This window comes from Ylistrum balloti, unplaced genomic scaffold (assembly GCF_031769215.1).
Source record: "Ylistrum balloti isolate Yb309-2 unplaced genomic scaffold, AGI_CSIRO_Ybal_v1 Utg371048, whole genome shotgun sequence".
NCBI classification, from domain to species: domain Eukaryota; kingdom Metazoa; phylum Mollusca; class Bivalvia; order Pectinida; family Pectinidae; genus Ylistrum; species Ylistrum balloti.
This window is the reverse complement of record NW_026782580.1, coordinates 1,474,042-1,489,402: the sequence shown is the minus strand read 5'-3', so window position 1 is coordinate 1,489,402 and position 15,361 is coordinate 1,474,042. Positions and strand designations below refer to the sequence as shown.

Sequence of the window (15,361 nt, the reverse complement as noted above, 5' to 3'; positions counted from 1 at the left end):
TTCTTATATTCAACACTCTTTTAGTTTTGTGTGGTTGCTAAGGAATAAACGACACTTTTGTAAGTCAAATATCGAATACAAAAACCAAATAATTTAATCTAAAATCAGATATTATGCAGTTTAGTACAAATCTTGATGTAGAACATAATGCGTCCATGTTTTATGAATTAAAACTTGTGGTATTACTATATTAAGATATCCTGGTAATATGACAGCAACTAAGCGACTATCTTTAACAGTTAAACTGATAACAGTAGTTATGCCGTACCTTGCTTTACACAGAGCCAACACCAAGAGACTTTCTAATGATCTTATTGTCATTTTCACCTGATACACAAATTGGAATTTTCCTCGTCAATATTTACATATGTTATTTGTCTTTACTAAGCTGCATGGGTCTACCGCTATCTCACACACTTAGATCTAAGACCATTTATTGGGGAAGTATCAACATACCCCACAGAGAAATTGATACGGGTAATGTATTGTTCTACGGGTTTTGTTTTAGTGACAAGGTCACACCTTATGTCTGACGGAGTGAAAACTATCAATGACTGTCATGAATTATTTTTGGTATTCTAAACAATTCCTGTATATCTGCAAACCTAAAACTATTGTAAATATAAATCTATTGGACAGTTGTGTCTATATTTACAGGATATTTCGATGATTGCTGTCACTGATATGAATGAAATGTTGAGAGCATGCCAGTCCATGAGTTATAAAAGTACATCCTAAAATTCTAGAGGGCCATAAGAATATTCCACTTTTAATTTATATCTTTGTTATGACTTACTGTTTCCATATTACAGTATATACATAATTTGCTATATTCTCAAAAAAAAAAAAAAATAATTGGAATTTTCTTGGCATTTTTACTCTCTTCAAAATGCATTTGTTTATAAATATACAATGTGTTTTCAATGCTTCAGCCCAGCAGTTTCGTGCTGTCCTACTTGTTGAATCGCTAAGTACTGTTGTATCACTTTTAAAGTGTTGTACTTTTTATCAACTCACTGTCCTCTTACTGTCTGTGTGTGGCTTTTAATGTCAAAAAACACGTCAGATTATTATCTGACAAAAAAGTTTTTATATTTTAACATTTCACTCGTTTTCACACATATATCATGGTTATCAAGATATGAACTAAATGGAAACAGTTTTCATCATATAGTTAATCGGAATGACTCGGCATGATGTCTTATAAAAACGTTAATTGATGACGCTCTAGTTAAAGTTAGTGACAGTTCTGAATATGTCTTTATCAATCTTGCTAATATTATATTCTTTATCAAATAGAAATAAAAAGTGAAAGAACTAAAATATCACGAAAGATGATAATAAACTCTGTACTTTGTTGCTCACCACTAAAAGCCCCAGAGAACAGCAAATTCCCAATCAGATATTATTTAGGAGTGATATAAAGAAGAGAACAACAGTTTTGGATGTTATCCGACTGATCCTGATAATCAGAGCATGGAACTGTAGATATTAGATTCTATGAGGTCCCCACCGGTTGTTGTCGACATCTTGTGATAGATGAGTGGCGATGACCGATGATAATAATGCATCAACTCGCTGTACTTAGCGATGTGTAGAAAACCTACACATTATTGTTTTACAATCTACACTCTAATATCATAGGGAATTCAGCATGTAATCTTCATTATTTTTATTTAAGGATTGCTATGGATAGATAATCGACACATTTAAGTAGGTATGTACAGGAAGTTGTAGGGATACAAAAATAACAGGAGCAATGATCACATCTATAATGATAACAGAAACTGACACTAGATTAACACACACCACTGCGACAGCAACAGTAGCAGAAAACCATGGAATTACTTCAGAATGCAGATATATAGAGAGAACATTAAGATAAACTGTGAAATGGAATTATATTCTTTAAACGTTTTCTGCTTAATAACAAATAAAGAATTGTTAATTGGGCATGACTATATGACCTTGATTACAACAGAGTATGGTACTAAGATCATGGTGGGGACATCCATAGATCTCTTTATCTAACCTGTGTAACATTCGAGCTATATATAAAAGTCTGTAATTCTTATCTAGCATCGATATAAACTTAAACAAATAGCAGAGCTTCGTCACAAGTGTTAATAACAGAAACCTCGATCGATAGGTATTCCCAAGGAACCAGGTACACATCCTAACAAAAGGAGACAAAACAAAATGGACGCTTACATATGGAATCCTTTCAACTTCTCGGAAATATTTTCAATTCAGTGATCGATTATCAAGGACTTTTCACGTATATCGGGCATATAAAGACTTGACTGCAAGAACCTTGACGTGAAATCAATTACCAGTCAATGATTTTCACATGAAATAAGTTATAAATAGAAAAGTGTTCGATTGCATAAGAATCAATCAAGTCAGTATGGAACCTACATCACCGAGATTGAGAGATTACACTTCGGTATTGTGCAATGATTCTAAAATATTGAATATCATATAGGTTGATTAATTGATTATTTTTGTATTTATTGTGAGTAACTTGCGATAATTACACTTTTTATATACATGTTGAGGTTTCCCTTGACAACCGACATCATTATATACCTAGTTTTTGTTGAGGACACTTAACCCTGTTTAACAATCATGTCCATGTTCATCCAATCCCGATATTCTTATAGCCTATTAATACAATGTATGACTATTCATTGCTGAGATCATAGCACCATCTTTATATAGTTATACTTGAGGACCTGGTGCTGTACCGACGTTCCGACAATGACATGAGTGAGAAACTTACCGACTCATTGGTGTTTCTATGTCAAAATACACAAGCACATAACACGATGCATTTTACATTGTATGTTCATTCAAAGCCTTAGGATTTGAATTACACGTCATAACTCTGTTTAAAACCAATATATCATTGGATATAACTTAAAAGTTACTGAAGTCTAGTGATTTAGTCGTTTCTCTATTATATTCTAGAATATGTCTAGTAAAAATTTATTCTCAAGAAGTTAATGTTGTCTATATATATTCATTCAAATTCAAATCTTCCTGTTTTCGATATTAGTGTCCTATATTACACACACATTATCGTATTTAATTCGTTAACACGTGGTAGGAAAATCTATTCACATGGACCAACCTATCACCTTTTAATGTCAGAAAGAGCCCACGTCAAACGGATTGATGTTATTTCTGACGCACTAGATGTAACTGCCGTAAAATCATATGTACATTACCTAAATGTTGGTATCTCAGAACGCTTAGTCGTAATATGTGAACATTCAAGGCTTCTGCATATTTTAATAATATATTCCTTTATAATTTATCAATATGATAAAAAGCGTGCCTTCACAGGTTTTTGGATAGTTAAATTTCTGTCAATGCGTAAATGATTTTTTCGAATTTAAGAAGAAAGCCACTTGGTGCGTGTTTATCCGTGCATACCAAACAAATTGCTATTTCTGGTCGTAAACTTTTAAAATGAAATAGAAATATTAATGTGCAGATTAACGCCACATACCCATTAGTAGATATATATATATACATTTAGTTTTGGAATGACGTTGAAAACTGGAAGATATGGCCTGCGGGTTTGTTTGCTTGTTGTGTGGATAACATTAATGTACAGGTATATGTCACTCTCCAGAACTATTTTTCACAGCACAAATGCTTCACAGATATTTTCGTGAAAGCGTTCGCGGTTGCTATTTTCTAGGCTTTTTTCAGATTAATTCAACCGACAGTCATTGTTGTGAAGTGTATCTCCTTAGATTGTAGAATTGGATCTAGATAATCTAGAAATGGAAAATAAACAAAAACAAAAAAGATAAACGAAAACAAAACACAAAGACAGAAAAAGAAAAAAACGAAACTCACCTTTCGGCCCGCTCTGTTATTATGGAGATTCATTAACGGCCTTGAATTTTGTTCTATTTCGCGAGCATCTAAGAATTTCTTTGAGAACTTAAGTCCATGTCTTATGTCCGCACTACAGCCACCCCAAGTCCAACCACGTGAGGTGAATTTGCCCTTCCTCTTAGATTTATCACAACTACAGCGTTTTAATTTTCCCAAACTACAGGCTTGTGTTATAGCATACGTTACTCCAGCCGACGTCACAGCATATGAGAAGGCAGCTTCTTTACTTGCTGGAAAGAGAACACAAACAGATATATTAGAGAATATTGACCTCTCATTAAAGGTTACTTGCAAGTTTCTTTTATTCTATTACTATACTTATGGTCTTTTTGTGACGTCAGTATGAAATCTGTGAAGATATGACGTCATTTCAGTAACCCTTGCGTCACAATACACTATAATATTACGCAATACGCATAAATTATTAAATCGGTATGATCACTCAATGAAATGACATTGTCAGTCACCGCCAGCACAATATGACGTCGACAACGATGATGATGATGATGATGATGATGATGATGATGATGGTTAAACGAAGACTTCCTTTAAACAATTATTTAACATAAGATGAAATCGCGCTTGTTTTTATTGAGTAACAAACGGTCTTTGTTGTCCTTTTGTCGAAAGAGAAAAAAAACATCAAAATGATTTACTTAAGACCATAGCAAACAAACTATCTATCGATCAATCTATCTTATAACTTAAATTTTTCTACTGACGGTTTCGGTTTTATCAGCAGGATTAAAAACCACAGCACATCTGTCAATGGTTTGATTCTATTGATGAATATCTAAGAGTGATATGAATTGTTTATCCGTACTTGATAAAACAAACCTTATCATCTAAAATAGAACTTTAGCATACAAGGTAAGGGTATGGTTTCAATGATATTTTTGTTGTTCAAAGACACACAAGTGAATAGGCCTTTTGATAAACTTCAGAAAGAGCGAAGTACAGTTGAGGTAAAAATGATTTAGCTCCACCATACAGCTGTTTCGTGCATTTTGACGTTCTTTTGAAATTATCAGATTCATAAAATGACGAAAATTGTTTAATCAAGAGGCTGGTTCACCTTCCTATCAAACATTCTAATCGTTCGTTCGGTTTTCTCAGTCACCTCATAGGTTTTTTAATTCAGGCTCTAAACTCACTGACGAGTCTTAAAAGGACAAAACAGCTATATGATGCAGTTCTAATTCTAACGTGTTAAAAGGCGTTTTTCATACAATGTTCTCGGACGCGTCAAGGATGCTAAGTACCTAAAATGCTCAAATCTAGAAGGCGACCGAGAAAAATCGAAATTGTTGAAAACAGCTTGGCATTTGTAATTGAGCATATGGATGTTAAAATAAAATATATTTCCGCTATTTTCGCTACATTTACTATATTTCCGCCCAGATAATCACCATGTTCTGTATCGTATATGAGAGACAAACTCTCAATCAAGTTGATTAATAACTTTCCATATACGGTGATTGTAATCTAATATGTACGTGGTCTCGACCATATATAAACGAAATTTCGGAGACGCATTGCCTAATTAAACAATTTGCATTAATTCTGTGCATAAAACAAAATATGTCCACCTATGTGCCCCAAAGCCCCAGATTGACAGGTGTCCGAAACAATCATTCGAGATAGTTCACACGATGTAAAGTTTCAACACATTGGATCATCTTTCTTCACAACAATAGAATTACAACTATTCCTTGTTTGACATTATATAACCAGACACGTATCAACATCAACGTTTCATATCCTGGTCTGCCTACGGTTCATAATGCACAGTCTAGAAAAATTCATCTAGTGTTCCCTGTCTAAACGTCTCTATCTAGTGTTTCCTGTACAAACATTTCTATCTAGTGTTCCCTGTCTAAACGTCTTTATCTAGCGTTCCCTGTATAAACGTCTCTATCTAGTGTTTCCTGTACAAACATTTCTATCTAGTGTTTTCTGTATAAACGTCTCTAACTAGTGTTCCCTGTATAAACGTCTCTACCTTGTGTTTCCTGTATAAACGTCTCTACCTTGTGTTCCCTGTATAAACGTCTCTACATTGTGTTACCTGTCTAAACGTCTCTATCTAGTGTTCCCTGTACAAACGTCTCTATCTAGTGTTCCATGTATAAACGTCTCTATCTAGTGTTCCCTGTACAAACGTCTCTATCTAGTGTTCCCTGTACAAACATCTCTATCTAGTGTTCCCTGTACAAACGTCTCTATCTAGTGTTCCCTGTACAAACGTCTCTATCTAGTGTTCCATGTATAAACGTCTCTATCTAGTTTTCCCTGTATAAACGTCTCTATCTCGTGTTCCCTGTACAAACGTCTCTATCTAGTGTTCCCTGTATAAACGTCTCTATCTAGTGTTCCCTGTACAAACGTCTCTATCTAGTGTTCCTTGTACAAACGTCTCTATCTAGTGTTCCATGTATAAACGTCTCTATCTAGTGTTCCCTGTATAAACGTCTTTATCTATTGTTCCCTGTACAAATGTCTCTATCTAGTGTTCCCTGTCTTAACGTCTTTATCTATTGTTCCCCGTACAAACGTCTCTATCTAGTGTTCCCTATACAAACGTCTCTATCTAGTGTTCCCTGTATAAGCGTCTCTATCTAGCGTTCCCTGTATAAACGTCTCTATCTAGTGTTTCCTGTACAAACATTTCTATCTAGTGTTTCCTGTCTAAACGTCTCTATCTAGCGTTCTCTGTATAAACGTCTCTAAGTAGTGTTCCCTGTATAAACGTCTCTATCTCGTGTTCCCTGTACAAACGTCTCTATCTAGTGTTCCCTGTATAAACGTCTCTATCTAGTGTTCCCTGTACAAACGTCTCTATCTAGTGTTCCTTGTACAAACGTCTCTATCTAGTGTTCCATGTATAAACGTCTCTATCTAGTGTTCCCTGTATAAACGTCTTTATCTATTGTTCCCTGTACAAATGTCTCTATCTAGTGTTCCCTGTCTTAACGTCTTTATCTATTGTTCCCCGTACAAACGTCTCTATCTAGTGTTCCCTATACAAACGTCTCTATCTAGTGTTCCCTGTATAAGCGTCTCTATCTAGCGTTCCCTGTATAAACGTCTCTATCTAGTGTTTCCTGTACAAACATTTCTATCTAGTGTTTCCTGTCTAAACGTCTCTATCTAGCGTTCTCTGTATAAACGTCTCTAAGTAGTGTTCCCTGTATAAACGTCTCTACCTTGTGTTCCCTGTATAAACGTCTCTACCTTGTGTTCCCTGTATAAACGTCTCTACCTTGTGTTCCCTTATAAACGTCTCTATCTAGTGTTCCCTGTACAAACGTCTCTATCTAGTGTTCCCTGTACAAACGTCTCTATCTAGTGTTCCCTGTACAAACGTCTCTATCTAGTGTTCCCTGTACAAACGTCTCTATCTAGTGTTCCCTGTACAAACGTCTCTATCTAGTGTTCCCTGTACAAACGTCTCTATCTAGTGTTCCCTGTACAAACGTCTCTATCTAGTGTTCCCTGTACAAACGTCTCTATCTAGTGTTCCCTGTACAAACGTCTCTATCTAGTGTTCCCTGTACAAACGTCTCTATCTAGTGTTCCCTGTACAAACGTCTCTATCTAGTGTTCCCTGTATAAACGTCTCTATCTAGTGTTCCCTGTACAAACGTCTCTATCTAGTGATCCCTGTACAAACGTCTCTATCTAGTGTTCCATGTATAAACGTCTCTATCTAGTGTTCCCTGTACAAACGTCTCTATCTAGTGTTCCCTATATAAACGTCTCTATCTAGTGTTCCCTGTACAAACGTCTCTATCTAGTGTTCCCTGTACAAACGTCTTTATCTAGTGTTCCCTATATAAACGTCTCTATCTATTGTTCCCTGTACAAACGTCTATATCTAGTGTTCCCTGTATAAACGTCTCTATTTAGTGTTCCCTGTACAAACGTCTCTATCTAGTGTTCCCTGTACAAACGTCTCTATCTAGTGTTCCATGTATAAACGTCTCTATCTAGTGTTCCCTGTACAAACGTCTCTATCTAGTGTTCCCTATATAAACGTCTCTATCTAGTGTTCCCTGTACAAACGTCTCTATCTAGTGTTCCCTGTACAAACGTCTTTATCTAGTGTTCCCTATATAAACGTCTCTATCTAGTGTTCCCTGTATAAACGTCTATATCTAGTGTTCCTTGAATAAACGTCTCTATCTAGCGTTCCCTGTATAAACGTTTCTATCTAGTGTTCCCTGTATAAACGTCTCTACCTTGTGTTTAGTGTCCAAACGTATTTATCTAGTTTTCAATGTCTAGGTAACCATTTGAATTGCTATTTCAAGTTATATATCTGTAACCTTTAAGATTATTTTCTATATTTCATGCAGTTATAACAAAAGGCATTCTAAATATATGAAATCAATATTGAGAATGATCAGATTGATAGAAAATAAGAATATGAACAAGTCATTTTCTTTTTTAATTTAACGAACCAACTGACAAATATGTCTGGTCGTTCGATAAACTGACAGAACGTTGTTATATTGATTTAGTAGACTATCATTGCACCTTCATTGATCAGCGAGATATTCACAAGACGTTCCATTCATATATTGTCCTTCTGTGTAACAGATATTGACCTAAGAAACATCTCCGCGAGTACAACTTCCAAAACCTATTTGTCATTGTGTAGTATACAGTTGTATATAAAACACATCCAACTAATTATTGTCAATTAGTTAATTAAGCGCGAATAAGATGATATAAAGATATTGGCCGTTGTCCAATCTTGGGTAAACTCACAGGACTGAAATAACTGCTCATTTGTACGACAGATTATAAATGTGCCAATGTTATGACGTGTCCTATCATAACAGACAGCTCTAGTTGTTGTCTACGAATTATGTATGTGATGCCAAATTAGAGGCACGTCGAATTACTCAGGCTTTATGTATGACTATGACGAAGCAGCACAAACACGCGACCATGTTTACTATTGATTAAATCTAATTAACCCCAGTAAAGTAAAAGAATATTTGAATTGATGTAACCAAGCCCCTCCCCCCTCTCTCTCTCTCTCTCTCTCTCTCTCTCTCTCTCTCTCTCTCTCTCTCTCTCTCTCTCTCTCTCTCTCTCTCTCTCTCTCTCTCTCTATCCGTCTATCTGTCTGTCTGTCTGTCTGTCTGTCATGCTGTCTGTCTGTCAGACAATCTTTTATCCGCTGTGATTAACCATCGTCGCGTACGACCTGGAGGAAATATTCCGAGAACAGGCGCCTACGACCTGGAGGAAATATTCCACGAACAAGCGCCTTCGACCTGGAGGAAACATTCCGCGAACAGGCGCCTACGACCTAGAGGAAACACTCCGCAAACTTGTGTCTACGACCTGTAGGATACATTCCGCGGACAGACGCCTACGACCTGGAGGAAATATTTCGCAAACAGGCGCCCACGACTTGGAGGAAACATTCAGCGGACAGGCGCGTACAACCTGGAGGAAACAATCTTAATTGGATTTTTTACAGAGTGTTATTAGCATATTTTAAGGGTATTTTGGCACGCGTCGAGGAATAATGAGATCAACCTGTGTTTTCAGTATTCATAAATATAAAAAGATAAAACAAAAATGTCCATCTGTACCACTGGTATGTTATGTCCTGACAATGGACATCCAATGCTATATTGACCAGCGCTGGCATCTGTCATTGCAGGTATGAGTTTAAGCCAGTGAAGAGGAGGCTACAAATAGCATTTGACAGCGGCGTGACGGACGGAATACTACCTTACTGCCTTACAGCCCAATAATTGCCTGTTAATATAGGCCGTTATCAATACCATGGCGCGAGACATCTCGTGAACAGAAACTAATCCTTATTAAATTTCTTTGACTTGAACCCCCTCTGGAGGGGGAGGTGTTCTCTCTCTTACACCTGGCCTCTATATTATTTGTCTCCGTTCCATCAACTATATACGTCTAATCAGGTGAACAATTTACAACAAAATGTGTGGTTCTTATCAAGGAAAAGAGGTTCATCAACTGAAATCGCCATGCGCACGTATTTCTTCATTAGCAATGGCTGCCTGCATACTGCCTATGTTACCTTGCATGTTTTTTTAAGAAAGCTTAGTGATGTGTTGTCACCATCAGTGAGATAGCTTTAACTAACACGGATTCAGTCAAACGCACACAGTTAATGTGTAGAAGCTTTTTAATGTACGAATATATCACACGTCATTTCTTCGCGGGATTGATTTAAATGGTTTAGAAGGTATTCATGTTGATATGAAAAAAACAGAACTTTTTATCAATGAATAAAAAAAAATCCAAAAATGTTATTTTTCATAAAAGATAGAGACACCGCATCCAATATGCTGAGCCAAATGAATGACCTATACAGCAGACCAGTTCGAAGCAGTTACATTCATTCTGAATAATATTATTTATGGAATGCGAGAAATGCTAAAACGTCATTATTGTGACGATTTTCAGAAACTCCTATAGGGTGTCAGTATGTTACATAAAAATTGATGTTTACGAAAGTCACTTGATTCCAAAAAGATGTTAGGTCACATGTGAAAAAGAACATAATTATTTAATTAATTGATAAAAAACGACAGTTTGAAGGTTTTGTAGGAAAACTTATTTAACGTTAATAAAACATGTCTAACTGACAACGTGATGGTAAAATCCGACAGTAAAGTTTATGTAGAGACATTCAACAAACCCTTATCTGGTTTATGCGAAAAAGAATAAAGAGCAAACTTTAAAAGAGAACAAGTTGGCCTTATTACTTTCCATAGTTTACTTCCTTCTTTAGATATGTATACACAGCCTCACTCCCTTTCCATAACTTTCAGAAGATAGTAAATGTACACAACAGTAGACTAATTATTGTTCCTATCTAGATTTTTCTTTGAAATACCAGAGATTTTTTTCTATGGAGTCATACCTACTATCAATGATTAGCTATGACAAATGATTGACGCGTCTGAAGTATAAAGTAATTATCAATCAAAGTTAAGCCGGCGAAGACAAGCAAACGTTCAAGTATTTAACACTAGTAACTTGTAGGCGAATGATGAAATCGAGTGGAGAACATTGATATCCAGAAATATCGATGTCTATAAGCTTCCTTTTGGGGTGTATAATTTCTAGTTATCTCAGTTACGGCGTCACTGTAACCAATGAATGGACAACGGAAGGGATCGTTCTTAGTTAAGGTAAAACTAACGTAAATACAATAAGACAATCTGACCTATACAAACATAGCCGGGGGTCATTGTTGGTACCTTTCCTTCCCATTCAAGTGTCAAATAGATTTCAATCAGTATACCGTGTATCAATTGTTCGCGACGTTCTTACAAGTCCAAAGATTGTGTATATATATATATTTATATATATATATCAGTAGATGGGACAGACAGTGGAAACTATATATACGTACAATACATTCTCAACACTGTTAATCGTGTTAATCTACCTTAGATTTCAACTATAAAACAAACTTTTATGCATTAACTATTTGACAGATTACTGTCAGTGACGTGATTGGTGTATTAACGGGTAATTCATGATCCAATAAACATTACTTTAATCAAATTTGGAATAATGTTCACTCGGTATTTGGTAACTCTACAAACTACAACAAATAACAAGCCATGAATGGATTAAATGGATCCTCAGTATACCATATATCATGTCGCTCGTTATCATTTCAACATTGAAGTGTTAACCGTTTTAATTTCAAGTGACTTCGTCTCAAGGCTTAGATTCGTATATAGTGTAATGTTACAGGTTTCAAAACACACACTCATACAATCATAAAAGGTTTTTAGTCTAAACCCTCTCATTCATCTTTCGCGAAAATTAAAAACAAGTTAGTGCTAACTTAGCATAAAAGTGGAGTGAAATAAATAAACAGATAGAAAAGTCTTTAAAATGATGTCAATTAATTATATTCTTTAACCAATAACTTAAAATAATGGTTTTAACATTCAGAAGTCGCTCTGAAGTCATACATAAACAAATCTGGACAGTCTGTTCATATGAAAGTATTTTAAATCCCTCAATTGATGGAGAATTACTCCACAAACTAATCAAAGTAATGAAATAGCTTCCAACCGTTTATAGCAATCACAAAACAGCCAATCAAATACTCCAAAATCGTCCGTAATACAATACATTAATCACCAGTGAGACAACCTCACATCGCCAATTGAATATGCAGCATTCACGTATGTAACAGAAATCATCAGTCAAACTTGAAATCAGACATTAAAAACTTATCCTCTCTACACCATCAATCAACAACACCGAACAACCAAACAACCTCATATTATCGTCAGAACAACTCGAAAACACCAATTAAACAAGCAGAAATAAGCCAACAGAAGCTAACTCCAACAATAACTGAAGCTGATTTCACAAATTGAAAAATACAGCATCATTATTTTTCTAGATTTTTAAAAATCCCATTTGTTAATTTAGTAACACGAAATTGTCAACTGAACATCACGAAATCACCAAATAAAAAAAGAACAAATACAATGAATTTGAACATCTGAAACCATCAAACGAACTAACCGAATTTAGAAATATAGCGACTGGAAAACACCGACCCTATATCACTGTGAACAAGTAATGAATGAAAACCAAACCCACTATTACGCGCAGATCTGGATTGAAACTTGTTTTCCCTTGTTGTTAATAATGTATTCTATCAATTTGTTGTAAATTCATCAATTCATTAGTTATGAAATACAGCTAATACAGTTGAAGGCACACAAACCCCCAATTGTATTACGTGCAGATCTGGATTGAACGTCTTTCTTTCCCCTGTTGACAGTCATGTATTCCATCAATTTCATAGAAATTCAACGATAAATAAGTTATGAAATACAGTTGAAGGCACACATGGTCCTGATGGGCGAATATAAAATAATCTTATTTGTTCTCGGGATATCATTTGAATTGATCTACTTTAATATCGAATGTTCTTTCGCTTGAAGTGTACAGCACTGGTGCGATGCCACAAACAGTATAATGTATCATAACCGTCATTCTAACAGAAGATGTCTCTTCAACGGTTGTATAACTACAAAGACAATTGATTTTGATTAAACACAAGAAGACAATATACAAAGCTTGATTATTATTATATATAGATTAAAATACTCGCATTTGCATTTATCTTTACGGAGTTATTACGATTTCTTTGCAGTTTTCGTCATTTAAAAATATGTGAATCTCTAACGTATTTGGGATATCTTACATCGGTTCAATATGCTGTATTTCGTTATCAAGAACATGATTTTGTTTGTCATATCCCCTATTTATCATGGTCTGGTTTATATCCTCCTACTTATCATGATCTGGTTTATATCCTCCTACTTATCATTGTCTGGTTTATATCCTCCCACTTAGCATGATCTGGTTTATATCCTCCTACTTATCATGGTCTGGTTTATATCCTCCTACTTATCATGGCCTGGTTTATATCCTCCTACTTATCATTGTCTGGTTTATATCCTCCTACTTATCATTGTTGGGTTTATATCCTCCTACTTATCATGGTCAGGTTTATATCGTCCTACTTATCATGGTCTGGTTTATATCCTTCTGCTTATGGTCTGGTTTATATCCTCCTACTTATCATGGTCAGGTTTATATCCTCCTACTTATCATGGTCTGGTTTATATCCTTCTACTTATCATTGTTGGGTTTATATCCTCCTACTTATCGTGGTCTGGTTTATATCCTCCTACTTATCATGGTCTAGTTTATATCCTCCTACTTATCATGGCCTGGTTTATATCCTCCTACTTATCATTGTCTGGTTTATATCCTCCTACTTATCATTGTTGGGTTTATATCCTCCTACTTATCATGGTCAGGTTTATATCGTCCTACTTATCATGGTCTAGTTTATATCCTTCTGCTTATGGTCTGGTTTATATCCTCCTACTTATCATGGTCAGGTTTATATCCTCCTACTTATCATGGTCTGGTTTATATCCTTCTACTTATCATTGTTGGGTTTATATCCTCCTACTTATCGTGGTCTGGTTTATATCCTCCTACTTATCATGGTCTAGTTTATATCCTCCTACTTATCATTGTTGGGTTTATATCCTCCTACTTATCATGATCAGGTTTATATCCTCCTACTTATCATGGTCTAGTTTATATCCTCCTACTTATCGTGGTCTGGTTTATATCCTTCTACTTATCATGGTCTGGTTTATATCCTACTACTTATCATGGTCTAGTTTATATCCTCCTACTTATCATGGTCTGGTTTATATCCTCCTACTTATCATTGTCTAGTTTATATCCTTCTACTTATCATGATCTGGTTTATATCCTTCTGCTTATCATTGTTGGGTTTATATCCTCCTACTTATCATGGTCTGGTTTATATCTTCCTACTTATCATGGTCTGGTTTATATCCTCCTACTTATCATGGTCTGGTTTATATCCTACTACTTATCATGGTCTGGTTTATATCCTCCTACATATCATGGTCTGGTTTATATCCTCCTATTATCATGGTCTAGTTTATATCCGCCTACTTATCATGGTTTGGTTTATATCCTACTAATTATCATTGTCTGGTTTATATCCTCCTACTTATTATGGTCTGGTTTATATCCTACTACTTATCATGGTCTGGTTTATATCCTCCTACTTATCATGGTCTGTTTATATCCTCCTACTTATCATGGTCTGGTTTATATCCTCCTACTTATCATTGTTGGGTTTATATCCTCCTACTTATCATGGTCTGGTTTATATCCTCCTATTATCATGATCTGGTTTATATCCTACTACTTATCATGGTCTGGTTTATATCCTACTACTTATCATGGTCTGGTTTATATCCTCCTACTTATCATGGTCTGGTTTATATCCTCCTACTTATCATGGCCTGGTTTTTATTATCCTACTTATCATGGTCTGGTTTATATCCTCCTACTTATCATGGTCTAGTTTATATCCTCCTACTTATCATGGTCTAGTTTATATCCTCCTACTTATCATTGTTGGGTTTATATCCTCCTACTTATCATGATCTGGTTTATATCCTCCTACTTATCCTGGTCTGGTTTATATCCTTCCACTTATCATGGTCTGGTTTATATCTTCCTACTTATCATGGTCTGGTTTATATCTTCCTACTTATCATGGTCTAGTTTATATCCTCCTACCTATCATGGTCTAGTTTATATCCTTCTGCTTATCATTGTTGGGTTTATATCCTTCTTCAAATCATATCCCGTTATATCTTACAATGTGCTTTTTTGTATTCCTACTATTGTTTACACGGTAGGATTGAGCCAATTATTTCAGTTATTTCGTGTAAATAGTTTGAATCACAGAAGAAATGCCAATATCTGCTATGCGATTACACCCACGTTAAACTGTCCGGTTTATGTGATATTTATACCAGGAACAACTATCTTAATCTATTTGTGT

At 35.4% G+C, this 15,361-nt stretch overlaps 1 protein-coding gene across 1 annotated transcript in view; it reads right to left on the bottom strand.

The window, feature by feature from the left end:
* The window catches only part of LOC132560323 (protein Wnt-7b-like), a 106,759-nt gene that overhangs the window by 15,520 nt on the left and 75,878 nt on the right, over positions 1-15,361 (bottom strand). Inside the window, exon 3 of the mRNA XM_060224996.1 lies at positions 3,871-4,142. Coding sequence (XP_060080979.1) covers positions 3,871-4,142 — 272 coding nt within the window. The remainder of the gene's footprint in view (positions 1-3,870; positions 4,143-15,361) is intronic.